Here is a 27,087-nt window from a genome sequence, read left to right as displayed (position 1 = left end):
GGGTCTCGCGGTTACGCTCATGGTTCGGTCGCACCGTCAGGAACTAGACCGAGTGACGCCCATCCTGGCTCTTGACTCGTGCATATGCCGAACCGTTGTCCAACACCTTTGTCTCCATCCGTGCCGCCGTGATGTACGGTTCTTCGAGTATCACCGGATGTGAGGACGTCTCCTACACGAAGAACTGTTGATCGATCTTGACATCGCTGATTTTCACTCATACATGCGGGTAGGCTCCGTGTAGCTCCTCCGTGGCGCGCGTTGCTGCCCGTATCTTCCACCCGTGCTTGGTGTTGGTCGGCCACTTTCCCTTCTTGTAGAAGTCTATGGAAATCAAGTTGATCTCCGAACCGTGGTCTACCAACGCCACCACTGGCTCCTGGACGTCCCCGGTCCGAACAAGGGTTTCCGTAGTGGCCCTAGCCCAGTGTAGCCTCGAGTAGTGGCTTTCCACCAATTCGTCCTCCACGGCCATGTCTTCTAGGTGCGTCGTTCGCACCTCCACCGGCTTCTCCGGCTCCGGCTCCGTCGAAAGCCTTTTTCGCTTCACCAAGTCTACGATGGAGTCGTGGAACTCCTTCTTGGCGATATCGAGCACTTCCCTCAACGACAGCTCCACTTTGTTGTCGAGGATTTGTTCCTCCATAACCTTTCATAAGTCCTTGGTCCTTTCGATCTCTGTGCTCAACCGATAACCGGCCTTCTTGGCCTTGTCCGGTGCGCCGGATGCACCGACATCATTCTGCTTCGCCGAAGTGGTGATCGAGACGGATTGTCTTCCGATACTCGGGATGATGCGGTGTTGTACGATACCGGATGTAGCTATGCTAAGGTGGGTTGCATATGTCAAGTCGCTTAATCCGGAGGTTCGACACATCTCGGGGAAGGACAACGCGGTAGCGGATATGTTATCAAGGGCTCGGTTCGGAGACGACATAACCGAATCGGATAATGAAGAAGTTTCCGAAGACTACTTCGCATCGGAGCACATATGCCGAGTGAACGTAATCCGAGAATTCCAGGAAGAAGAATACGAGGGAGAAAGCTTGATGATCGGAAAGATGTTACAAGAGGCCGAGGATTCAACAAACGATAAAGGAAGAAGAGCCGAGATCCGAAGGAAGAAGAGGCAAGTCCAAAAGTTCTTCTTGGAAAACGGATTAATATGGAGGGCGCCGAAAAGACCGGATGGTATACCACTTTGAGTAGTCGGGACAAAAGAGCAACGAAACCAGATAATGTCTGAGTTTCACGAATCCAATTGGGCTGGACACCGAGGAACATGGGCAACATTTGTGAAGATCAAGCAAAAATATTGGTGGAAGAAAATGTACAAAGATATCGCGGAGTTCACAGAAAGCTGCGAGAAATGTCAAGTCTACTCCGGGGTTCGACATCGAGATGAGTTACATCTGACATTCTCACCGACAATCAACTTCAAGTGGATGGTCGACATAGTGGCCATGCTGACCGGGATCGGACAAAAGAAATACTTGGTATTAGCTCGAGAAGATCTCACGAATCAGGTAGAAGGTCGAGCGCTTCAAAGGAAAACGTGTTCCGCGGTATGCCAATTTCTTTTGGAGGAAGTATTTTGCAGGTACGGGTGCGTAGGACAAGTGATTGCGGACCGGGGAGAACTCGACTCGGACAAAGCTAGGGGATTCTTCGCCAAACACGGAGTTCGGTCATCGCTGACAACGGCATACAATCCGGAGGCCAACGGGAAAATCAAACGAGGACATAGTCCGATCGTGAAAACACTTGCGAAGGCATGCGATGGAAAGGTGAAGGACTGGCCGCAGATGCTTCCGTATGCACTATGGGCGGATCGGACAACGCATAGCTTCGTAACCGGTTACATGCCAGCAGAACTCATGACCGGACAAGCACTGGTAATGCCGACGGAAACCGCGATCGCAACATGGACAGTGCTACCGTGGAAGGAAGAGATGAGCCGAGAAGAACTACTAGCAGTCCGGATACGACAACTAGAGGGAAGACCGGCAGACATAGCAGAAGCAATACACCGACAACAAGAAGCACAATTCCGGAACAAAAGCCGGTTCGACACAAAGCACTGACTACGACCGAGGAGGATTGAAGAAGGAGATTGGGTGATCGTCTATGACAGTAGTTTGGACCATCAACATACAACGATGCGGAAATTCGCGAAAAGGTGGTTCGGGCCATACGAGGTTCAGAAAGTCTTCGACAACGGAACGTACCGACTGTCCGAGTTGGATGGAACAATACTACGAGTGCCTATAGCCGGGAAGCGGGTGAAGATTTTCAAGAAGCGGACCAACGACAAACCCTATGTGATCCAAGCCAAGGCCGACAACGAGGAGCAATCGGACGAAGACCACGGTGATGCAGGAAGCGAAGAAAGTGAATTACAACTCATAGTCGACATAAGGGGAGAATCGGAGGAAGCTTTGGGTGAAGACGGATATGAGGAATCGAGAACTTCGGCACATACCGGAGGATGTGCGGGTTCGAAGGGGATGAGTGTCGTAGTGTATTCCACACACTACGTGAAAACCATAAAATAATATATCCAATTTTAGATACATATAAATAAATAAATAATATATCAAAACATTTATCATGTGCATAGATTTTCAAGAAGCGGACCAACGACAAACCCTATGTGATCCAAGCCAAGGCCGACAACGAGGAGCAATCGGACGAAGACCACGGTGATGCAGGAAGCGAAGAAAGTGAATTACAACTCATAGTCGACATAAGGGGAGAATCGGAGGAAGCTTTGGGTGAAGACGGATATGAGGAATCGAGAACTTCGGCACATACCGGAGGATGTGCGGGTTCGGAGGGGACGAGTGTCGTAGTGTATTCCACACACTACGTGAAAACCATAAAATAATATATCGAATTTTAGATACATATAAATAAATAAATAATATATCAAAACATTTATCATGTGCATAGGGTAGGATTCGAACCCTGCACCTCCACGTATATAAACCCCAACTTTACCATTGTAATAACTTATCTTTAGTGTTATACATATAGATTTAATATGTATAAGACCTTTATTTACACATACCTTTATTAAAAGGTAAAAATCATGTATTCTTTAGGGTGTGAATATTTTATTTACACGTGACATTAAAAGTGACTCATGCACATCTAGCGTGCATGAGCCCTATACTTAGGAAATGACAAAGCATCACATGCACATTTAGTGTGCATGGACACTTTTGGTGAAAAAGCATGAAGCCATGCTTAGCCTCTTCCATCTTTATATAAGGAGGAGAGAAATATGTATAAGGTTGTTGATTAATATACAAGGATTGATCAATCTAATACATTCGTGGGATTCACGAGATTGCTATCTTACTTCTCTTTCCACTATTCATAACTAGCCTTAAGTTGTATTCCTCTTCCTCCTAGTCAAAAACCTCGGCGGTTCCCACCCGACTCACGCAACGATCCGGAGCCGAAAGGCACGACATAGTTAGTCTTGACGGGAGCCGATATTTCATCTCCTTCATCGACGACTATAGCCGGCATACATGGATCTACCTAATCGAATGGAAAAGTGAAGTTTTCGATTGTTTCCGGAACCTACAAAGTCTTATAGAATGGGAAACGGAAAGGAAAATCAAGTGCTTGTGTTCGGATGGCAGAAAAGAATATTTTTCCGGCCAATTCAACAATTATTTGTAGCAGAAAGGAATTTGGAGGGAATTCAGCTGTTGATACACACCGGAACAAAATGGCGTGGCCGAAAGGAAGAACCGGTCAATTGTGGAGGCGGCACGGGCAATGTTGGAAGAGAAGAGCATGCCCAAGTTCTACTAGGCTGAAGCGGTTCGGACGACCGTCTACATCCAAAACCAGATCGGGGATAAGGTGTCAGCACACGAGCTGTATTTCGGGCGGAAGCCAAATTTAAGGCACCTTAAGATATTCAGTAGCATTGCATATGTGCATCTGCCGAATGAAAAGCGGAGAAAGTTGGGCCAATGTCAGAGCAGTGCATGCTTGTCGACTACTCACATGAGCAAAAGGGTTATAACTATTATAACCCCCGAACAAAACAAGTTCGAGTGAGCCGAGATGTCGAATTTGATGAGTCGGCATCATGGTACTCTCTACCGACTCCATTGTTCGACTCTGACCCGATTTTGAAGGATGAGGCCAGTGAGACCGAAATGATCCGGGGCAGAGGATGAAGAAAGATTTGGTACTCTAGATGAGACTCTGATCTCATTCCGACTAAGTGAGTGGAATGAGCGACTAAGTCGGAATTACCAGTCAAATGAAGAGTCGGCGAGTAGTGGAGACTCAATTGTGCTCTCCCCGCGTAAGGTACCAAGGGGACGGTTCACACACAAAGAGAAGGGGAAGAAGAACATGCCCGAATACACCACTGACAGAGACGAGTCGGATAGGAGCAATCCGACTCCGGATAGAACAAAGATAGACCATCGGAGATGAAGTTTGATCCGACCAAGAGGGCCTTGAAATCGGCTAATGAGAAGTTACGCGGATCCACCCGCCAGAAGAACCCCGTAAAAAGGTATGGATATAATGAGTACATGCAACATCACTATGCATACATGACGAAAGTGGCGGAGGTGCGTGAGCCGGAGAGTTACGTAGAAGCCACAAAGGATGCAAATTGGCGTGCCGCAATGGAAGAAGAGATGTGGGCACTTGATGCCAATGACACATGGGACCTGGTTGACCCTCCCCAACATTGCAAACCGATCAGTTGCAAGTGGGTGTACAAGGTGAAGTATAATGCTGAAGGTTCAGTCAACTGGTACAAGGCCCGGTTAGTGGCCAAAGGATATGCGTAGACCAATGGAATTGACTATGACGAGACCTTCCCTCCTGTAGCGAATATGACGGTTTGTGTGGTGTAGCGGTTCATGCGGCAAGGGGATGCCATCTTCACCAAATGCATTTGAAGAATGCATCTCTTCAAGGCGATCTTGAAGAATAGCTCTACATGATCCAACCCCCCGGATTTTTGTCAGAGATGAACAAGTTGGCATTTTGCCGACTCAAGAAGTCTCTTTACGGCCTGAAGCAAGCTCCCGGTGCTTCAAACCCAAAAATCACACACTGGTTACGTAAGATGGGGTTTGCGGCCTCCAAGTCCGACTCTTCATTGTTCATCCGGAAAGGTCCGAAAGGTCGGGTATGTATCCTACTATATGTGGATGATTTAGTCATCACCGGACCCGGCCTCGCTGAAATCGGCCAAGTGAAGTCCCAACATTCGGATGCATTCAAAATGAAGGACTTGGGGGACCTTCATTACTTCCTCGAGATCGAAGTGATCCACACCCCTGACAACATATTGCTCTCTAAGTGACACTATGTGCTGAATATGTTGTACAAGTTCGGCATGACCGATTCCTAATTAGTCTCCACACCCTTGGACCAGAACCTAAAGCTTTGTCCCGACTCCGGACCGGCCTACGATGAGAAATGGTTCCAACAAATTGTTGGAAGCCTTATTTATTTGACGATCACCCGAGCCGGCATTAGCTATCCGGTTAGAGCGATAAGTTAGTTCATGCAAAAGCCGACTATGGAGCACCTTCATTAGGTGCACCGAATACTGAGGTATGTTAGTGGCACTAAGGACCGGGGATTGTTATATCGACGTGGTATAACCGAGAAGCTAGTTGGATATACAGATGCCGACTACGCCGGAGATGCGCCTGATCGGTGATCCACTTTCAGATTTATGTTCTCTCTAGGTAGCGCGGCTATTGTGTGGAGCAGCAAAAAGCAGCTGACAGTGGCCCTATCGAACACTAAGGCTGAATATCGGAGCGCTACCGTTGCCACCTGTGAAGCCATCTGGCTTCGGCGGCTACTACAAGACGTCTAGATCGAAGTTCCAACTCCAATCCTGATCTACTACGACAACATGAGCAGCATGTAGCTAGTCAAGAACCCTGTGTTCCATGCTCGGACGAAGCACATAGAAGTGCATTATCACTTTGTGCGCGAGCGGGTCCTCAACGGCGAAGTAGAACTCTGGTATGTCCGGACGGATCGACAGGTTGCTGACATCTTCACGAAGGCCCTTGGGACCAACAAGTTGCATCATTTTTAGGAGATGCTTGGTCTTTAGAATCTCGATATGCCACACTTGAGGGGGAGAACCGGTACTGATATGGGGAGAATTGGAACCGGAACGAAAAGCGGGAAAACAGGGGGAGACAAGAAGAAAAAGGAAAAGGAAGTCGAGTCGACTGTAGAAATCGGCACATTCAGTAAAGTCAGAACAAGTGGCGATGGCGGCAGAGTCAAGAAGGACAGAGCCGACCAGAAGACCAAGACCCGGACATGGTCTGATGTGGTAATGGGCCTGAAGATTGAGGACGAATTGGAGACAGCCAATTCGGACAAGAGCTGGAACAAATCGGAGTCACCCGATTCGAAAGTGGTGTTGGATTCGGAGGATCTGGATCAACTGAAGGCCAAATGGACAAAGAGGCAGTGGAAGCTGACACCAACACGGAGGAACCGACGAGTCGAGACGCGCTGGAGTCGCAATAGCAAAGGAACTGAGATGAGCCTTCTGAGTAGACATGCCGACTAAGAAGGTCAAGGTGCGCGGAAGCGGAAGCGTCGCGGGAAGACGAACTAGACCGAACGAGGAGTGCGAGCCAAGCAGGAGGACTCTAGGTGGAGCCGGAGGAAAGAACCGGCCGACATGAACACTGACACTGCGATCCGACCTCAAGTTGAGCTTGAGGGGGAGTGTTGAGAGGAGAAGCTAAATCGGATCGGAGTCCGGAATGAAGAATCGGATCAGTGTCCGAAACCAGGAGCTAGATCAAAGAGCCGGATCGGATTGTAACCGGTTGGCTGTTAGAGGCCTACGAATCTAGCCTAGTATGTATGTATATTTTTAGGAGTCAGTGTCAATCGCTCGTATGAGCATTGAAGTACATGTCAGTACTTCTGTCAATCCTTCATGGACTTGTATAAAAGTGCTCACTGAGCACATTGTATGTACAAATTGTTATTATTTTGAATTAAGTTTATTGTTCTGCTCTCTCTGTCTCTCCCGTGAATTGTGTATTCTAAGCTTCCATTAAACCTGTGTTTATTCTCTGTTGCTATCCGGTGTAACTGGTTTTGTCAAAGCTCTTGTTTATTAACTTTGACAAGAACCAAGGACGGAGATACCCTCCAAGAGAGAGGAGGATGCCTCGTAGATTTCCGGATGCAAAGCATGTTTTACTTACCGACGAGGGGGAGCCGAAAAGCCTTGAAGAATAAATGAGGGACACCCACAACCGCAAGTGCTTGAGTGCCATGTAGGATGAAATGGATTCCCTGCATGAGAACCACACATATGAATTGACGGAGCTGCCGAAAGGAAAGAGAGTGCTCCGGAACAAGTGGGTGTACAAGCTGAAACTAGGAGATGCCGGAAATCGACAAAGGTACAAAGCCCGCATTGTGGTGAAGGGATTCCAGCAGAAGAAATGAGTGCATTGCCCCGGTAGTAAAGATGACATCCATCCGGACCGTGCTGAACATAACGGCAAGCATGGACCTCGAGGTTGAATAGGTAGATGTGAAGGCGATGTCCCTTCATGGAGACCTAAAGGAGGAGATCTACATGCAACAACCGGAAGGATTCATCAAGAAAAGCAAGGAGCACCTAGTGTGCCGGTTGAAGAAGAGCTTATACGGATTAAAGCAAGCTCCCCGGAAATTGTACCGGAAGTTCGACTCCTTCATGACTGACCAGGGATACCACAAGACATAGGGTGACCACTGTGTGTTTGTGAAGAAGTTTGATGGAGGAGATTTTCTAATACTCCTACTGTACATGGACAACAGGCTAATAGTCGGACCGGACCAAACCAAAATTGGAGTGCTAAAGAAGGCATTGATCTTGTCATTCGCAATGAAAGATATGGGTCCGGGGAGACAGAGACTGGGGATGCACAGAGTCTGGGACCAGACGAAGAAGCTATTGTGGCTGTCATAGGAGAAGTACGTGATGAAGGTGCTCCCACGATTCAACATGTCGGGTGCTAGGCTGATCGGGTCGACACTTCTGACAAATTGCAAGTTGTCCGGAAAACAAAGCCCGAAGAAAAAGATAGAGAAGTTAGAAATGATGAAGATTCCATATGCCTCTCTGCCATCGAAAGTTTGATGTACGCAATGGTATGCACACGACCAGATATCAAATATGCAATCAGAGTGGTTCGCCGGTTCATGAGTAATGTAGAAGAATACGTGTGCGGAAGTATGACAGTTCTGTAAAACACAGAAATCACAGAGAAGGAGAGGGAGAGATAGAGAGAGAGCAGAAATGAAACTATATTCAAAAATAATTCTTTGTATGTTCTCTGTACATACTTCGTGCTCAGTGAGCACCTTTTTTATACATGCCCTGACTATTGGGCTAAGACAAGTACTTACAGTATTGGACCGCTTATAAATGAGCATCCTACACTTACTCCCAAAATTATTCCTTACGAGGAATAACATTCTAATGGCCTCTCGGTTTACGCACCGCTACGGCCATATTGTGCGTACGGTTTTACGCACCCAGTCTACGCACTGGGTTATGCACCCATTTACGCACCCAATGTTGAGCTTGTCTCTCAACACTCCCCCTCAAGCTCAACTTGAGGTTCCATCTGCTCTTCCGGATCTTCACTCCGGCCTCTCTTGGCTTCACGCCTCGCTCACGCTCCTCAATCTGTTCGATTCCGCGCGCTTTGACCCTTCCGGTTGGCTTGTCTGCTCATGTGGCCCTTCTCAGCTCCCTTGCTATCACGGTGTTTGCGCCTCTTTCGCTGCCCTTTCCTCCGCTTGGCCCTCAATCGATTCGTAATGTCCGAAGCAAACATTTTGATTGAATTGGTCACTTCCGATTCAATTCCACTTTCGCCCGAATTGGTTGTCTCCAATTCGGCTTCTGTTTCCAGGCCCTTGACAACATTAGACCACGTCTTGGTCTTGGCCTTTACGCCCTTCTTGGTTGTATTTCCCTTTTGTTCGGTTGTCTTCGGCTCTTCCTTGCAATTACGGCCCCTGCTTTCTTCTTCAGCTTCTTCAGCCAGCCAAAAATCGAATTCTTCATCCATCTTGGCATCGCGGTCACCACTGGTCCTTCCACGCTCCTATTCCTGTCTCCCCCTCAAGTTTGGCGTGTCGAGGTGACACAATCCAAGCGCACCCGAGAAATTCCGTAACTTGTCGAGACCAAGGGGCTTGGTGAAGATGTCGGCAATCTGCAAACCCGTCGGAACATACACAAGTTCAACTTCCCCGGAAAGGACCCGCCGAGGAGCGACTGTCACGACATGCGAAGCCATATGGCTCAAGAGGCTCTTGAAAGATCTGCAAGTGGATGTGTTTGATCCGACGACGATCTATTGCAACAACCTCAGCAGCATCCAGTTGGCAAAGAACCCCGTCTTTCATGCCCAGACAAAGCACATTGAGGTGCATTACCACTTTGTCTAAGAGCGCATTCTCTCTTGTGAAGTGGAACTGTTGCATGTTCCGACAAATCGACAGGTAGCCGATATCTTCACCAAACCCCTCGGCTTAGACAAGTTGCGGCAATTTTCCTGTGCAATGGGTGTGCAGTACCTCAATATGTCAAACATGAGGGGGAGGAATGAAAGGAAGATAAAGGAAGACGACTGAAAATCTAAGTTGGAAACTAATTTCGATTTCGGCCCGACTGAAGAAGTCGGAGTGCACGAGACGACTGAAGAAGTCGAGACCAGACATAGGGGGAGCCACCGGAACAGAGAGCCCAAGCCGAAGCCAACCGAAAAAAGGGGAGTCAAAGTCGGGAAGACCAAGACACAAACATGGTCCGATGTCGTGAAGGTTCTGAAGACTGAGGACGACTTGGAGACAGCCAATTCGGACAAGAAATGGAACAAATCAAACGCAGTCGAATAAACTGACGGCCAAACGGATGAGAAGGCAATGGAAGCCGACACCGACTCCAACACAGAGGAACCGATAGGCCGAGAAGCGCCGAAGTTACAAAAGCAAAGGAGTTGAGAAGGGCCTTATGAGCATGCAAGTCTACTGCGAAGGTCGAGGAGCACGGAACCGGACGGGTCGAGGAAAGCAGAACTGGACCGGTCGAGGATCGTGAGCAAGGCAGGAAGACGCCAAGTGGAGCCAAAGGAGAGGAGCAGCTACCACAGACACAGACATTGTGGTCCAACCTCAAGTTGAGCTTGAGGGGAAGTGTTTACCAAACAAGCTCAACCGGATCCGGATCGATTGAATAAGCCAGAGCCGGATCGATGTCCGGATGGTATCCAAAACCAGCAACAGATCGGATTGTAACCGGTAGGCCGTTAGAGGCCTACGAATCTAGCCTAGTATGTAGGCATACTTTTAGGAGTCAATGTCAATCGCTCGTATGAGCATTGAAGTACTTGTCAGTACTTCTGTCAGTCTATGTAAGGACTTGTATAAAGTACTCTTTGAGCACATTGTATGTACAGAGTGTTATTATTTTGAATTGACTTTATGCTTTCTGCTCTCTCTGTCTCTCCTATGTATTATCTGTTCTTAAGCTTCCATTAAACCTTCATTCTCTGTTTTTATTGTTGTAATCTGGCTAAGCCGGTTTGTCTACAAGCTTCCGCACGCTATTATTTACAAGAGCAAATGAAGCAACGCCGGATTCCGCACACAAGTACTTTCCGATATGGGAGCAAGGAGCGAGCAAAGTGTTGTACTGCCTTGCGTCCTATGTGCCTTGTGTCCGAAGATTGCATCAAGGTGATCGGTCGGCCTCAGCTTATGTTGCGGATTTCCGTCTTCTCGCCATCGATATTCCCTAGGATGACCAAGCATTAATGGGGCAATTTCGTTATAGTCTATGTAATGATGTCAAGGATTTACTATTGACCTTCCCCAAAGAACCAAAGTTATTGACAAAAGCAATCAATCGTGCGGTAAGATGCGATAACCGCCTTTTCGAACGACGTTTGGAACGTCAATTCCAAATGCCGAGGACAAGATCGGAGCCCACTTATGCTTCAGTTGTAGCAAAACCTTTCCCAAGGGAGTCATTTAATGCGTCTCCAGCAAATACTCCCACTCCAATGGAAATCGACTCCACACATCATCACAAACCACTATCGGAAGAGAAAAAACAGCGATGCAGAGCAAATCAATTATGTCTTTATTGCAGTGGACCAGGGCATATTGCAGTGAACTGTCCCCATTGGCCGAGAAGATAGGTAAATCAAATATCTACTAGTACTAATAGTACTAAACCTGAGTCTATTTCTCTAGGTGTGTCTGATAGTCCTAATAGCCCAAGCCTTTCAAACAAATTTGAAATCCTTAGTCAACTAGAAGAAGAGTTAAACGATTAAGTCCAGCCAAAATAGGAGACGTTTGGTTTGATAGCTCTAGCTCTGTGCAACCCATTAGTGGTTCCATTCCCTCTAAGCAAGTTAGCAATGTCTTCCTAACTCAAGTAACAATTAGTACTAAAAGTATCTCTCCAGTACATGTCTTAGCACTCCTAGATTCCAAAGCTAATTCTTGCTTCATGGATAAGAATTTTGCCCAAGCTCATCACATATCCCTAAGAAAACTCCCTTGCCCAAGCTCTGTAGTACTCATTGATGGTCGTCCCATTGCTTTTAGAAAAATCGTAGAAGAGTCAGAGCCAATTAGTGTTGTCCTAGATAATTTGACATGTGTAGTATCATTCAATATAATTAGTAGTCCAGAACATCCCATTGTTTTGGGGTTACCATGGTTCGAGTTACACAATCCAGACATAGATTGGAGAACAAGAGAAACCCGGTATCGACAACCTCGAGAAGCTGCTCATAAGGTTTCGACCATTTTGCTACATCAACTGCGCGAAGAAGGAGGCAAGGAATCCATGTTTGTATTTGCAGTATCAGTAAGACCTTTCAGCACCACTAAAGAGGAATCCATAGTTCAACTTCTAGAGAAGTACCGTCATCATGCCAATGTGTTTGATAAGGTACAAGACAATACTCTTCCTCACCATCGACCGTATGATTGTCCCATTCATTTACAACCAGGAAAAGAGCCACCATGGGGACCGATCTACAACTTGTCATCAACCGAGCTAGAAGTCCTTCGAGCCTACATAGAGGAGAATTTGGCAAACGGGTTCACTTGACATTCGAAATCTCCAGCCAACACACCCATTTTCTTTGTCAAGAACAAGGATGGATCACTTCATCTCGTCATGGATTACCATGGCTTGAATAAGATCACCATCAGAATTAGGTATGCACTTCCCCTTATTTTGAGTCTTTTAGAATGGATTAATGGTGCAAAGTTCTTCACAAAGATCGACTTACGAGGCGCATATAACCTCGTATGGATCCGACCGGGAGATGAATGGAAGACCGCTTTTTGCACCCGATACGAACACTTCGAGTATACGGTTATGCCTTTCGATCTCACCAATGCACCAACAATCTTCCAGCACATGGCAAATGATATATTTCGAGATCTCTTGGATATTTGGATGATCTACTAGTTTATTCAAAAACTCAAGAAGAGCATGATTCTCATGTACTATTAGTACTAAAACGACTTTGAGAACATGGTCTTTATGCAAAACTGGAAAAATGTAGTTTTGACTGCAATCTTGTGGAATTTCTAGGATATGTCATGTCCTCAGAAGGCATCTCCATGGATCCAGCTAAGGTCAAAACGGTGGTAGAGTGGTAGAATCCCTGTTCATTGCAAGATGTGCAATGTTTTTTAGGCTTCACAAATTTCTACCACAAGTTTATACAGGACTACTCAAAGCTTATTTTGCCTCACACAACTTAAAAGGAAAGGGCAATCGTTTGTTTGGTCTAAGGAAGCGAATACAGCTTTTGTAAGTCTTAAGAAAGCATTTACATTAGCTCCTATTCTAGCTCATGTTGATCCGAAAAAACCGTTCATCATGGAGGCAAACACGTCGAATTTCGCCCTTGGTAGCATTCTGTCACAACAAGGCAATGATGAAAAACTACATCCTGTGGCATTCCATTCGCGCAAGTTTGATGCCGCCGAAATCAACTACAAGATACATGACAAGGAGCTATTAGCAATAGTGGACTCTTTTGCACAATGGTGGCATTTTTCAGAGGGATCTTTTCATCAAATCACCGTATTTAGTGATCATAAAAACATTGCCTATTTCCAAAATGCTCGTGTATTAAATCGACGACAAGCTCGGTGGACCCAATTCCTCACTCACTTCGACTTCAAAATTACATATAGTCCTGGGAAGTAGCAAGGGAAGTCAGATGCATTATCACAGCACTCGTATCTAGCACCTTGTCCCGGTGATCCAACATTCGATAATCAAAAGCAAGTCATCTTGGGACCAGCATGACTACAAGCAACATGGGTTTGTCACTCCATTGGATTCCTGTATTATCGAGACCATATGTGAAGACTTGAAGACAAACGCTTTCGCTCAAGCCATTATAGCGCAATTGATTCCTCGCAAGCAACCTGTTCACAATCACAACAACCAGGTACGGACTATCGACAATTCAAATTTCATGATGGATTACTATTCTTTAAGAAACTCTTGTATGTTCCCAATGAATCTTGTCGCCTTCGACTAGTCCAAAATTGTCATGACGTATATACATCTGGACATTTTGGTAGTACTAAAATGTTGATTTTAGTACAACAATCATTTTGGTGGCCTCCTATGCGACAATTTGTAGAAGACTATGTTCAGACATGTGATACATGTTGCAGATCAAAGATGCCAAGACATCATCCATATGGTTTATTGGAACCATTACCACTTCCAAGCAAGCCATGCCAGTCCATTTCTCTAGATTTTATCACAGATCTTCCAATTTCAAAGGGATGATGTGATCTTAATAATAGTAGATCGATATACTAAGATGGCACGGTTCTTGCCTTGTACTAAGGCAATCACTAGTGAAGAAACCGTTGAAGTTGTCATGCATGAGGTATTTTGGCACCATGGCCTCCCGAATAATATCATCAGCGACCGTGGACCTCAATTTGTCTCAAATTTCTGGAAGTATCTCTTCAAAATGCTTAAGGTCACTTGTAACCTCTACTCCGGCTATCACCCTCAAACAGACGGACAAGCAGAATGGACAAATCAAATGCTGGAACAGTATCTTCGGTGTTCCCTAAGCTATCAACAAGATGATTGGGCGGATATTGTCCACTTTGCCGAATTTTCTTACAATAACTCTATCCACTCATCGACTAGGGTTACACCATTTTATACTTATACAGGCTATCATCCTCGATGGTGTCTGCTCGAAATTCCGGAGTTACCCACAAATCCTCGTGCAGAACATCATTTGGAGCAGCTACGCAAGATACAAGTAGATTTATCTACCCATTTACATCAAGCTCAACAAACACAGAAGGCTTATGCGGATCGTCATCGGCTTCCATCCTGTTTGGACATTGGAAATCGGGTATGGCTATTACGACGACATATCAAGACTACTCGACCATGCGATAAATTGGATTATCGATGATTAGGTCATTTCCGTATTATCGGAAAAATTAATGATGTCACCTTTCGTCTTGATCTACCTCCACAACTACGAATACATCTGGTTTTCCATAGTTCTCTCCTCAAACCCTATCCCAAATCGTATTACATCACCTCCACCCCCGATCGAGCTTCAAGCCGGACCGGAGTACGAAGTTGCTGCCATCCTTGATTCCAAGATTGTTCGCAACAAGCTCTACTATTTGATCGATCGGCTAGGCTATAGTCCAAGCGAGCGTACTTAGGAACTAGTCAATAATGTGGTAAATGCTCGAGCTCTTATTGAGGACTTCCATCAACGATATCCCGAAAATCCAAGTCCTCTATCTAAGACGACTCGTGATTCGAACCCATGACCTTGTGTCACATGGGTTGAAGCCTTACCATTAAGCTATACATTGTAATAAAAAGAATATTATTTCCATTTAATATTTCACTTAGGAAATCCATGTATGTTCTAGATTTCTCTAGACCATTCTATAGAAATATCAAGAGTACTCCTAAGCATACTATAAAAAGAGGCACATGGCATTATTGAGAATCAATTCGGACAACAAATGGTTCAACGCTAATCTTAAGCTTCCTAACTATTCTTGTATATTCTCTTCATATAATATAATATATCGTTTGTTACCATCAATCTCTCTTTCTCTCTCTTTCTCTCTCTCCTCCCTAGTGTTCTACACCTTTTCCCTCTTAGTACTAATCCTCATCTCTAGTACTAATTCCTCCTCTATCTTAGTACTATTCCTGACAATACATCATTTCCCCTCTTAGTACTAATCCTCATATCTAGTACTAATTCCCTCTGTATCTTAGTACTATTCCTGACAAGTATTAGTACAGAGAGAACTGGAACAGAAATCTAAAAAACACTCGAGGAGAAGAAAACAACCGAAGCAGGGGGAGACAAGAAGGAAAAGGGAGCCAAGTCAACTAAGGAAGTCGGCACATCCGATCAAGTCGGAACAAGCGGCGATGGAGGCAGAGTCAGCCAGAGGAAAAAAGGCCAAGACCCGGACATGGTCTAATGTGATGAAGGGTTTGAAGGTTGAAGATGAGTTGGAGGCAGCCAATTCGGACAAGAGCTGGAATGAATCAGAGGCACCCGATTCGGAAGTGGTGTTTGATTCGGAGGAGCCGAATCAACTGAAGGCCAAACGGACGAGGAGGCAACGGAAGTCAACACCGACACGGAAGAACCGATGGGTCAAGAAGCGCTAGAGTCACAACAGCAAAGGAGCTTAGATGGGCCTTATGAGCAGACAAGTCGATCAAGAAGGTCAAGGTGCGCGGGAGCAGACGGGTTGTGGAAAGCGGAATCGGACGGGTCGAGGACCACGAACGAGGTGGGAAGACGCCATGAGGAGCCGGATGTAAGGTTCAGCAGACACTAACTTAGTGATCCGACCTCAAGTTGAGCTTGAGGGGAAGTGTTGAGCAGACAAGCTCAACCAGATCTGGGTCGGCTGAATAAGCCAGAGCCGAATCGGAGAGATGGACCGGATTATAACCGGTAGGCCGTTAGAGGCCTACAACCTTCGCCTAGTACGTAGGCATATTCCTTGGAGTTAGTGTCAGTCGCTCGTATGAGCATTGAAGTACATGTCAATACTTCTATCAATCCTTTATGGACTTGTATAAAAGTGCTCATTGAGCACATTGTATGTATAGAGTGTTATTATTTGGAAATTGAGTCTATGTTATTCTGCTCTCTTTGTCTCTCCTGTGTATTCTCTGTTGTGAAGCTTCGATTAAACTTGTGCTTACTCTCTATTACTATCCGGTGAAGCCGGTTTCATCTATAAGCTTCTGCACGCTACTCTTTTCACTTGTAATCTAGGTTTACGGGGGAGATAATCCCAAATCAATTGTATACATAGGAAAGAGTAGTCCTTTTACGAGGAAGTTTGTTGGCATAAAAGGCCGACTCCTTCTGCTTTGTATCCATATGAGTGTGAACACGTCCGATAGTTAGGTCTAGAGTGTATAAGCTCTAACCTAACGTTGTAACGATATAACCTTCTTGTATCTTGAGTCTTGTAGAGAGAGTTACAGAGTAACAGAGAACTTCCATTGAAGCTTGAACTGTGTCTATCTTCTTCTTCATATTGCTACATATATGTGTCGTTTGTTGTTCATAGATCAACAGGTTCTCACACACATACTTTCGAACCTCCTTCCTACATCTCCTTCCAAAGCTCTACTTCTATCTTATTTACGTACCTTAGTCCATATAACAGAGTCAATTTTACCTCATCAAGTATCCATTCGAATTGAGAACCTTAATATAATATGTATTTTGATATCCTTATATAATTATTTCTTGCTAATCTTTTGACTATAATGATTTGGAATTGAATAAAGGTCACGGTAAACTTTTCGGTTCAAAAATTCGAGCTCGAGGCATAAAACAATTTTGATTTAGAGTAAAATAAATAAAGAGAGATTTGCATACTATTTGTGCTTGGAAAATTGTTGCGCCAATGGGAAGAACTTGCTACGAGGATCGTGTTGGAATTTTTGGAACTCGATTCCGACATGCAAATATTTATGAGCTTGCATGTAATTTTGGGACGGTGCGGGTCGAACCTGCTATGTCAACCAAAGACAACATTCCATTTGCCATATGGCACCTAATGCGGAAAAGAACATAAATTTTCAAATCCCCCTCTCCTCCGCAAGGGAGGGCTAGATTTATAATTTATTGAAAAGGGGAGCGTTTGACTCTAGGAAAGTCGTGAGTCAAAGGTTATCCCTTGATGAGCCTTCGATTCAATTTGAATGAAGGTTGAGTCTTTGATTTAACTTGAATGAAGGTTGAGCCTTTGATTCAATTTGAATGAAGGTTGAGCCTTTTATTCAATTTGACTGAAGGTTGAACTTTTGATTCAATTGAATGAAGCTTGAGGCTTTGATTGAAATTTTGAATCAAAGGTTGAGCCTTCCACATTAGCTAGAGTCGAAGTCTTAGGCAACCCTCAAGTGAAAGGCTTAGACCTTGACTCAAGTCTTCGAATTGAGGGTTGATCCCTCAATTCCAAGCTCTACCACCTTCCTCAACATTGGTCGTATGATTTCACTCGTTGTTGTCGGTCGCCTCCATCTATTATCAATCATTGTCATTTGTCACCACCGCTTGTTGTCAAACGCCCCTTGCAACCACCATCCTTCACCCATAGGTGTTGCTGCCAAACAATCATCATATTTCCTTTGCAGCTTCTACACTACATCTTTTGTCATTGTTGTTTGTTGATCATCTACTTCTGTCATCCTCGGTCCTCCATGCACACATGTAGGTGAGTTCACCTCACAACGTTACCACCTACATTTCCATGTCATCCAAGTCAACCTTTCCCTTTTCTCCTTCACATAACTTTTCGTAACTAAGAAACAAAAACATCAATTCCCCCACCCACATGTAGGTAAACGTTTTTCCCCAAATATCCCTCCCCTACTTATCAATACTTTATTCTTACACGTATACCTATTACGTGGACATACATATATTTGCACATAACTATCTATCTATCTACATATAGATAGATATAGATATAGATATATACACACACACACATATACAAACAGACTTTTGAACATTTGCACATATACACTCACACGGGCACAAATGCATTGTTCTTGCATACAACTAAGCCATAATTACCTACTTATATACACACACATAACCACTCCTAAACATCCCACATATTGATACAAAAGTACATAGCATGCACAAATCACACAAACATAGGTGCATTCAAGCAAGCACATACTTACTCTCAAATGCATATACACTCAAACACTTGGATACTTCAATTGCACGTATTCATATATATATACATATACACTCACACAAGCACAAATACATAGTTCCTTCATACAACTACACCATAATTACCTACTTATATACGCACACATAACCACTGCTAAACATCCCACATGTTCATACAAAAGCACATAACATGCACGAAGCACACACACATAGGTGCATCATGCATTCAAGCAAGCACATACTTACTCTCAAATGCATATACACTCAAACACTTGGACACTTCATTTGCATACATCTAGGTGTAATCAACACCCTACCTTAATCTCTTATATTTAAGAACCGACTCTCTTCCATTTTGTCCTTGCAACTCCAAAGAGGGTAAGAAAATTCTAATTTGACATTCTAACAAAATTGAGCTTGATACTTTTTGGAAATATGCATGTTACACATTAATGGTTCACACAAGCTTGAACATGCTTAACACAGATTTACTTCTTGTATAGAACATGTCGCCTGTTACCTACTCTTATTGTATGTGTAAATATGACAGTTAGCTTGATTACTCCTATTGGCAAATGTGTCAGCAAAAATTGATTCAAGTTCGAGTATGACCACCTAAGCAAATTCCCATTATCTAATGCTGCGCATAGCAAAACATTCATTATTTAATCAAATTGGTAGATGGAACAAAGGAAATTCCCATTATCCTAATACTACTCATAGCAAAACATTCATTACTTAATCAAATTGGTAGATGGAACTAAGCAAATTCCCATTATCCTAATACTACTCATAGCAAAACATTTCTGAACTTTGCACATCCTGTGTTTTACATCATATGGTTTTTGCATTATAGTCTGTCTCTTTCCATTACAAACCATTGCAGGAATAGCTAGTACAATCCGGCATGTAGTCTAAGGGTGCCCATAGATAAGTCAGGAGTTCCAATCACACTCATCCCTCAGTTGCTGCAAATAGTAATTCATCCCATAGAGGGAATAGTTGGAATAAGCCCATAGGTCAGGAGTTCCAATCGAGCTCACCGCTCTGTTGATGAAAATAGCAATCAATCCCTCATAAAGAGCAATATCAACCACTACTTCCCCTTTGCATTTAATCACTTCTTTCTTCCGTGACTTTTACGCAACGAATTCTCTCTACTCCCTCTCTCTTTTTCTCTACATGCAATTAGTTGTCCAAGATACAACATGGATCAGTAGCCATATTTCTTATTTAGTGCAGTTTTCCCATCCCCAGTTTGCCCTGAAAAACACATGTATACAGTTAAATAATATGGCCAAATTCACTCTATACATCGAAAATAAAGCAAATCTGAATTCGTTATGTAATAAATATAGACCCACCTGAAGGTGGTACCCAAGCTTGAAACTTTGTTGTTGCTTTATTCAGGAAATCTGGTCTCTCAGGTCCAAGTTTCCTTTTCTTTGTCGGTGCACTTGCAGGTTGTTCTTCCTTCAACCATCCGCTTTCCTCTTGAAATTCCTGTTCTACAGCCGCACCTAACCCTCTTTGATGCCTCAACAATAAAGCAACTTTGTCAGCAGCAGCAGCCGCAGCTCCCTCCCACAAGCTTTTGTCATCCTCTCCTTCATTATCTTCTCCATCACATGTATCCTCCTTCGGAACAACATTCTTTTTCTTTCTTAAAATTAGACCACTCGCATCTAAGGGTATTATACCATCTTCCAAATTTTCCTGTTCCTCCAATCCCAACTTCACTTTATGTCTGTCTTTGTATTCCATGAACTTTTTACCATCTTCAATGTCAACAGTGGTGCTTGTTGCCTCATCTACATCGTTTCTAGCCTGACCAAGCCACAACGGACCATTTTTAACCACTTGTTCTTTTTCTTTTTTAACATCAACCTCGGTAAGCATTGGTGTGCAAGTCTCTTTCTTTTCTCCTGACTCTTTCTCAGATGCATTGTTGATTTCATTGCTAGTTCTCAACTTTTGCTCTTTAGATATCTCCGATGCCCTCTTCTGAATCATATCAGTGACTTGGATTTGTGATTGAGGTGATTTCTGCCAGTTCCTTTCTTGTTCTCCAGTCGGATCCGCAATTTTGAGGAGACAATTAATCCTATATAAATCACCTTGATGCTTTTCTATCTCCTTTTTAAGCCCAGATACTCGATCACTTTCTGTTTATAAAACAAGAATTAAACCCGATTAGAATATTCATGCTCCAGAGAAAAGGATGGCCTCTTGGTTTAATTACTTGCACATATACTTTAGGTCATATAGTACTATCTATCTCTATATAACATGAGCATCCAGAAAATCCATGTAATTATGTGATAAAGGTATGATGCAAGATAAAAAGAAGCATTCTAATACAATGAGCTGTCAAACATCTCTAAAGTGCTTCATAAAATGGGTTTTCGCTATTGAAGGAATATATAAGACATACGAGGTACTTAAATGTGATGACGGTGAATGTAAAACAAGGATATAAGATGGAAAGCAACACTACATAAAAAATGTTGGATATATCAATGATTAACTTCAGGTTGTCAGTTTATCCCCACATGTATTCTTGAGTGCACAGTTTGTGATAGCACCCCAAATGAGTAGCTATTATGCAGCCCGAGACCATATAGGTCGATGAGGTGTCAATGTGGGAAACCATAGATGAGTAGGAGAAGGTATTTAAGAAAGAGGGAAGTATGGTATTGGGATTGACTAGTCAGGTTGACTAGAATAATATTCTCTGTTGGCAGGTTAAGATGTACTTAGTCTTGAAGTATGTGCCATTGACTTTAAGATAAGTACTATCTAGCACTAGCTTGAATCTATGGAGCTAGGTCAAATTAAATGACAAGTCAGTTTACAAGAAAGGAATATCACACTACTATCAACTCACTTTCACATTTAATGTGACAATAAGATCAAACACAATATACAATTATCCACTCTTTTTCTTACACAACAGTTGTGACTATTATCTGTGTCAACTAATTTTGTAGTCGACTAGTCCAGATCCCATCTAAGTTTTAAGGACTACCATTGTGAGCTACTCTCATATGTAATAGAAAGTTCGTATTGACACATACATCTTTGTGATTATACCTCTGCATGCTTGTCTAGTTGATTCTCACTATTTCTAACAAAAAAGCTTATGAATGTTTTCATTAAGTTATTAGAAACACATTGCCTATGAAGTGCGAACTCTACCCATATTTGAGTTTATATTTTCAAAGAATATCCTCCCTAAAGATTCCTTAACGGAATCATGTAACTAGAAATTAGACATTAGCATCACTTCAAATGATGATTTTTACCTAGTTTAGATGATACATCTGTCATGAATGCATCCAAGGGGTCAAGAGACTCCTTATCTTGAGAGACCTTGAGTGGATTCATTTCCTCAATATGGAGTAACTCAGAGAACTTTTCAATATCCTTCAAAATCTTCTCCCTTTTCTCAAGCAAAGTTTCTGCAGTTTCTACAACTTGGATGAGGGGGCTTTTCGTCGAATTGGATTTCGCTTTGCCAATGTTCGTGCGGTCATAAAAATCATCATCATCATCATCACTGCAATATCAAGTAATCCAAATAGCCCATTAAAACAGAAATTGTTAACCGAACAGAAAGAACACATGCAACACACTTGTGAACCTCAGATTGTTCTCCTCTTCATCTCCTTTTCTAAATGATCCTTTCTTGGTTCGTGCACCAACACTTTCTTGAATGCTTTGGTTCAAAGTTTCCTCAAGGTTTTCAAGTTCTTCCATGAGCTGAAAATTATGTTTTCCTTTAATATCAGACAACTCCACAAACATGATTTATAAATGCTTACTTATAAAGAATAAATAAATAAACCTGCTCTGTTCTTTGTTGGTTCCGTGCAACTTGAGTTTGTTGTCCTTGTGTCAGACCTCCTTGGGGAATCTCCTTCACTTGTATTGCATCAATCTCCTTCTTCAAACTAGAAATCTTTTTACATGAAAAACCAAAAAGCTTAGGAAAATCCATATATGCATACCCTACCCTCACATCATAAGCAAATGAATCAATCTCCTACCTTCTCATTCCGCTTATGTATCTTTTCAAGAGTTTTTTGTTGTTTTTCAGTAAGTTGACCTTTATACGTCTGCCATGTGAGTTCTTCTTCTTCCTACAAAAGAAGAAGCATAGCACATGAGATGTATGTAATACTAAGAAACATCTTAAAGAGGTAGGACAAATAACAAACTTTATTAAACCTGTGTTTCATTTTCGAATGCATCCTCCATCATTCCCCAACTGGCTCCTTCAGCTTGTAATGCATCTCTTCTTGCACGTTGAAGCGATGCCTCCCTTTCAGCAACCTCAAAGGCAGTTTCAGACTGTTGAAGCAATTCTCTTTGTACCTTTGTAGGTTTCTCCTGAAAAAAATAAAAGTCAAAGATATTAAAACATAATAGATATAAAGAGAATACAAAGATTATAGAAAGCTACCTTTGGCATTAGCTCATTTGGACCCTGCAGCACATATAATCTAGAAGATCTGCATAAACAAATTCAATATTTCCATAATCTCATTGTAGATGAGTACACAATGGACATGCATTAAAACAATATACAGTGAAGAGGGCTTCTGGCCTACTCATCCTTTTACAACATACAATAAACATAAATGTGCAACAGCAAGTAAAATCGAGACACTGAAATCATTCTTAGATAAAGACCAAATTCTAGTAGCTAGAATTATAACATATACAAAGGTATAATCAAAACCAAATGAAATAAATTTCAAAAAGATTACATAATAGGAAAAAAGAGAAAAGAGAAAAGCAGATGAATGATCAAGAAAAATCGGTACAGTGATCCTGAGGAAGATTCAAAGTTAGCATGCACAGCATATAGGTTAGACAAGGTAGCAGATACACTGAGAGATGGAAGAAAATCACGGGACCTACCCCAAGATGAAGGTGACTATGTGAGGAAGTAATATTAAGGCTTGAAACGAAGCTAGCCACTTCAAATAGATTCATGAATCTGGTCCAAAATACAGTCAATCTAGCATGAGCCACATGAACACCACACAATTTACCAAAAAGCCGAGCATTGCCAGCCCACCTACCTATTAGCAGGTATTTACCATCATTGATGTCTTATAATTGCACTTCATTCACATTTGACTATCTGATAGAGATGCCACATCAGATGCTAGTCCTAAACAGAAGTTAGGAACTCCTAGGAAAAAAGAATTATGATCCATTCAGCCCGTTTCTAGAGAATAGCTAACTTGTATACAGTGATATTCAACAATTCACAATCTATGGATGCACCTACAAGTCACAAAAAATTTCTGTATACAGATTAAAATACCCAAAGTAAAATCACTAGCAGTGCAAATGGGGATGCATTTTTTATGTTCTATGATATCTCTCCGACACCGGGGTCCTTTTGATGGTAAAATAAGAAAATAGAATAAACCTATACCATTCATTGGCGACTTGCAATGACTTTGTATGCAGTAGATAACTTTACGGAAGATTAACCTCTAAGAAATGAATACAGACTATGCCTGTTCACTATTTTCATGAGTTCTGGTTTAGTTTCATACGAGACTTTGCCAACACAATTCTGGAGGAGTGCCTGTTAAATAGTGTATAGGGTCCTGCTTACTGAATCAAGCTCAGATACTGAGCGAAAGAAACCGAAACACAAAGCTTAGAAAAGAAGATAGTTGCTTTTTAAAATACAAAACAAAAAGAAGCCACACGTCAATTTAAGTAGAGAATAAACATGCTCAACTTGAGGTGATCAGTCAATGGCAAAGACTGGCATTTCTCTTCATTGCATGTATTGCATACAACTAAAACTGTGGTTATCAATAGCTACAGACTTTTGGCTAAGGTTTGTACAAGCTCATTGTTAATTTTATTTTTAAACAGTTTCAGAATCCAGGATAAAATTAGAACTTCAACTACATGACATTTTACTGATTTTAGGGCTCCCAAAATTATTTCTTGTGCATTTTGGATTTGTGCACAAAGTCCATCATTTTGTGCTCATTAGAAATTAGTTCAGAGTTATCGCAATCATTGGTTTTTGATTAATGCTGCAGAGAAATATCAATGTGGACACAATCTTTGGGACAAATCCACATATAGTGTGTCATGTGTTTCTTGTTTCTCGTCTCTTGCGCCTTGTATTTTGAAGAATTAACATGCCTTCCAAACCAATTTCATTGCAGGAGTATTGCCTACAATATGTTCCAATGAAGGTTGGAATTGTTCTCTGCAACAAACAGGAGAAACACCAGGGCACTTCAAGAGTTCTTTTACTCAAACAAGAACACTCAGAACATGTCCAATATGAGCTGATATGGCAGTAGCCTCCAGTTTTTGATGATGTTTCATTTCCTTTTATTCAATAACAATGTATTACTTTTTGTCAGATTCGTATTATGCAACCCAAAAGCTCAGTTTATAAGACAAACCCAGTGTTGAGAAATATAACCCTGTATATAAAGGGAATAGGGAAGAGAAGTAAATCGTGAGCATTGAACGAAGTAATGCCCATCATTAATATACACATATCCACTGAAATTTTAATTCTATAAACCAGTATTATGTTTCAATTTAGAAGTTCGTATAGACAATTGCTGTGTGGAAAAATGAGAAAGGTTTAGCATTTGAAACTTACAGACCAAATTTTAATACATCACCAACATGCAGAGATATGTACATCTTTCCTGGAACCTAAAAAATAATTCACTGTGAGAAAACAATAAAAAATATAACATTATATGAACATGAATCTCTCTGTCTCTTTCCTAACCTGTTTTTTATTAACAACAGTTCCATGGGTGCTTCCCAGATCATAGATAAAGACGTCACTTGGTCTTTTGAACTGTACAACTGTATTAAAACGAGATTCGGTTCATGTTCAACCAATGTAAGGACAAGAACATAAATGCCATAGAAATTCGATGAGGAAATACCTGCATGAAACCTAGAAATTGATGGATGTTCCAGAACAAAATCACACTGATCACTGCGACCAAACATATATGCACCTTTTCCAGACCTGCCATAAGCATGAAATATTCCTTAAACACGAGTTCTGCCTCAATAACGCACATATTTATTCGAATGTGAGGTTTTTCTATGTAGCTACATAGAATACTAATACAAACTATACATGTGAACTTCCAACGTGAGGCCATACTATAGATTGAGCAGCAACAACAATCCTGACTATATTAGTCTTGACTATACATCGAGGTTAAATATGCACCTTTAGAATATACACCGAGATTCCCAATGTCAGAATGTAACTAGTATTTCTTCTCAACAAATGGCTCCCTAATGTCATTTAGCATTAAACCTTCACTATACATCTCTTCAGTGTCTGTCACCTGGGGCTGAGTCCTAAGACAATCAATAAATAGTACATCTAGAATCCCTGAGGAATTCAATTTATACTTAATCCTTAATCTACTTAGACTTACCTCCTTCCTATTAAAAGCGTAATCTAAATGCATATGAGATTAAAAGAAATTGAAAACTCAAAAATAAATACAAATGACTTCCTTTTATTTCTCTCTTACACATCGTGGGAGCCAACAAGAGTGCCATCTTTGATTATTTCAAGAGAGAAAGGGAATGCAGGTGCGGCACCCCACTTAGGTATAGAATAAACAGAATTACTCAATCCCATTTTTGGGCAAGAATTCAAATCGTTTTCTTCCTTTCCATTTCCCTTTTCTTGTTCTTTCTTGTCTTCCTCTTCTTCTCTTGCTTCCTTCTTGGGTTCCCCAGACCTGCTGATCATCTCCTCTTCATCAGTAGTATTGTTGTGGATCTTCACTTCACAGCTATTCTCTCCGTCAATATTCGTGGCGCTCTTCCTCTTGGGGCGATATGATGTGGTGTCGCTTTCGGATGCTACATCATCTGTGTCAATGGATTCTGTGGTCATCATTATTATTGCTGAAGAAGAAGAAGAAGAAGAAGAAGATCTCGGAGGCCGTCGGGGAGGAGGAGGTGGCATCAACCATTCCATCTCTCTGTCTCTGTCTCTGTCTCTGTGTGTGTGTCTCTCTCTGTCTCTTGTGTTTATGCGTGCGTGTGTGTGTGTCTCTCTCTCTCTCTTGCTTTATCTGCCCGTCTGCGTCTGTCTCTCTTTGTGTATCCTATGAACAAACACATTCTGTGTATGTCTCTATGTATTGTATGCCATGGCCCATGCCTACCTACCTATGGTATGTATTTTTTATAGGGAAAAGTACGAGGATACCCCTGAAAGTTTGTCTATTTACCAGAATACCCCTGAAAGTTTCAAATTTACCAAACTACCCCTATGTCCAAAAAATACACTTCACAAAGTAATTATACACTGAACTCTACAAGCCCTATTTACCAGAATACCCTTTAAACACAATTTTCTTCACTTAAAGGGATTCTTCCAAGGTATCTTGGTACTTATTCTTGCAACTCATCTGCTCATCATAATCATCATCCGTTCCTTCCATAATTACCCCCTCAATACTTCCGCGTCCACGTTCTCTATACATCTGAGGATCCATGGCAGCGATTTCTATGCGCACAGATTCTGATTGGGGTGAGAAATTGTTACACTATGCAAGATTGCCATTGGTGTACTAATCTATGCATGTAGTTCTATGGAAGAAAAGATCGGGTCTTCTGCGAGACATATGAACATAGTCGCTACCTGAATGCAGCCTATAGGTTGGCTAGAGCTTCGAGTACTCGCACTGCTCATCCCCCTTGAGCTCCT

The 27,087-nt window shown here is 42.4% G+C and overlaps 1 protein-coding gene across 1 annotated transcript; it reads right to left on the bottom strand.

Moving 5' to 3' along the window:
• Nucleotides 1–18,959: 18,959 nt before the first annotated feature.
• Nucleotides 18,960–26,367, bottom strand: LOC147852412 (SMAD/FHA domain-containing protein). Its single transcript, XM_087334002.1, has 12 exons — nt 25,898–26,367; nt 25,289–25,374; nt 25,126–25,205; nt 24,991–25,046; nt 22,795–22,843; nt 22,560–22,721; nt 22,379–22,471; nt 22,177–22,290; nt 21,973–22,091; nt 21,635–21,888; nt 19,694–20,494; nt 18,960–19,592 (listed from the first exon to the last, which is right to left on the bottom strand). The coding sequence occupies exons 1-12, from the start codon at nt 26,350–26,352 to the stop codon at nt 19,543–19,545; spliced, it is 2,319 nt and encodes a 772-aa protein (XP_087190128.1). The 5' UTR covers nt 26,353–26,367; the 3' UTR covers nt 18,960–19,542.
• Between the last annotated feature and the right edge of the window lie 720 nt (nt 26,368–27,087).

The sequence above is a fragment of the Azolla caroliniana genome, unplaced genomic scaffold (genome assembly GCF_043228905.1).
Source record: "Azolla caroliniana isolate FFs.n. ecotype wild unplaced genomic scaffold, voAzoCaro1.0.p SCAF_18, whole genome shotgun sequence".
In the NCBI taxonomy this organism is placed as follows: Eukaryota; Viridiplantae; Streptophyta; class Polypodiopsida; order Salviniales; family Salviniaceae; genus Azolla; species Azolla caroliniana.
This window is presented reverse-complemented; position numbering and strand designations above follow the sequence as displayed.

What these genes read in the sequence shown, in the direction of transcription:
- LOC147852412 (XM_087334002.1), bottom strand. Translation starts at nt 26,352, where the DNA reads ATGGAATGGTTGATGCCACCTCCTCCTCCCCGACGGCCTCCGAGATCT. An exon ending in CTGTTGTTAATAAAAAACAG is followed by an intron (nt 25,047 to 25,125) that starts GTTAGGAAAGAG and finishes ATTATTTTTTAG; the next exon opens with GTTCCAGGAAAGATGTACAT. An exon ending in AGATGTATCATCTAAACTAG is followed by an intron (nt 20,495 to 21,634) that starts GTAAAAATCATC and finishes TTTTATAAACAG; the next exon opens with AAAGTGATCGAGTATCTGGG.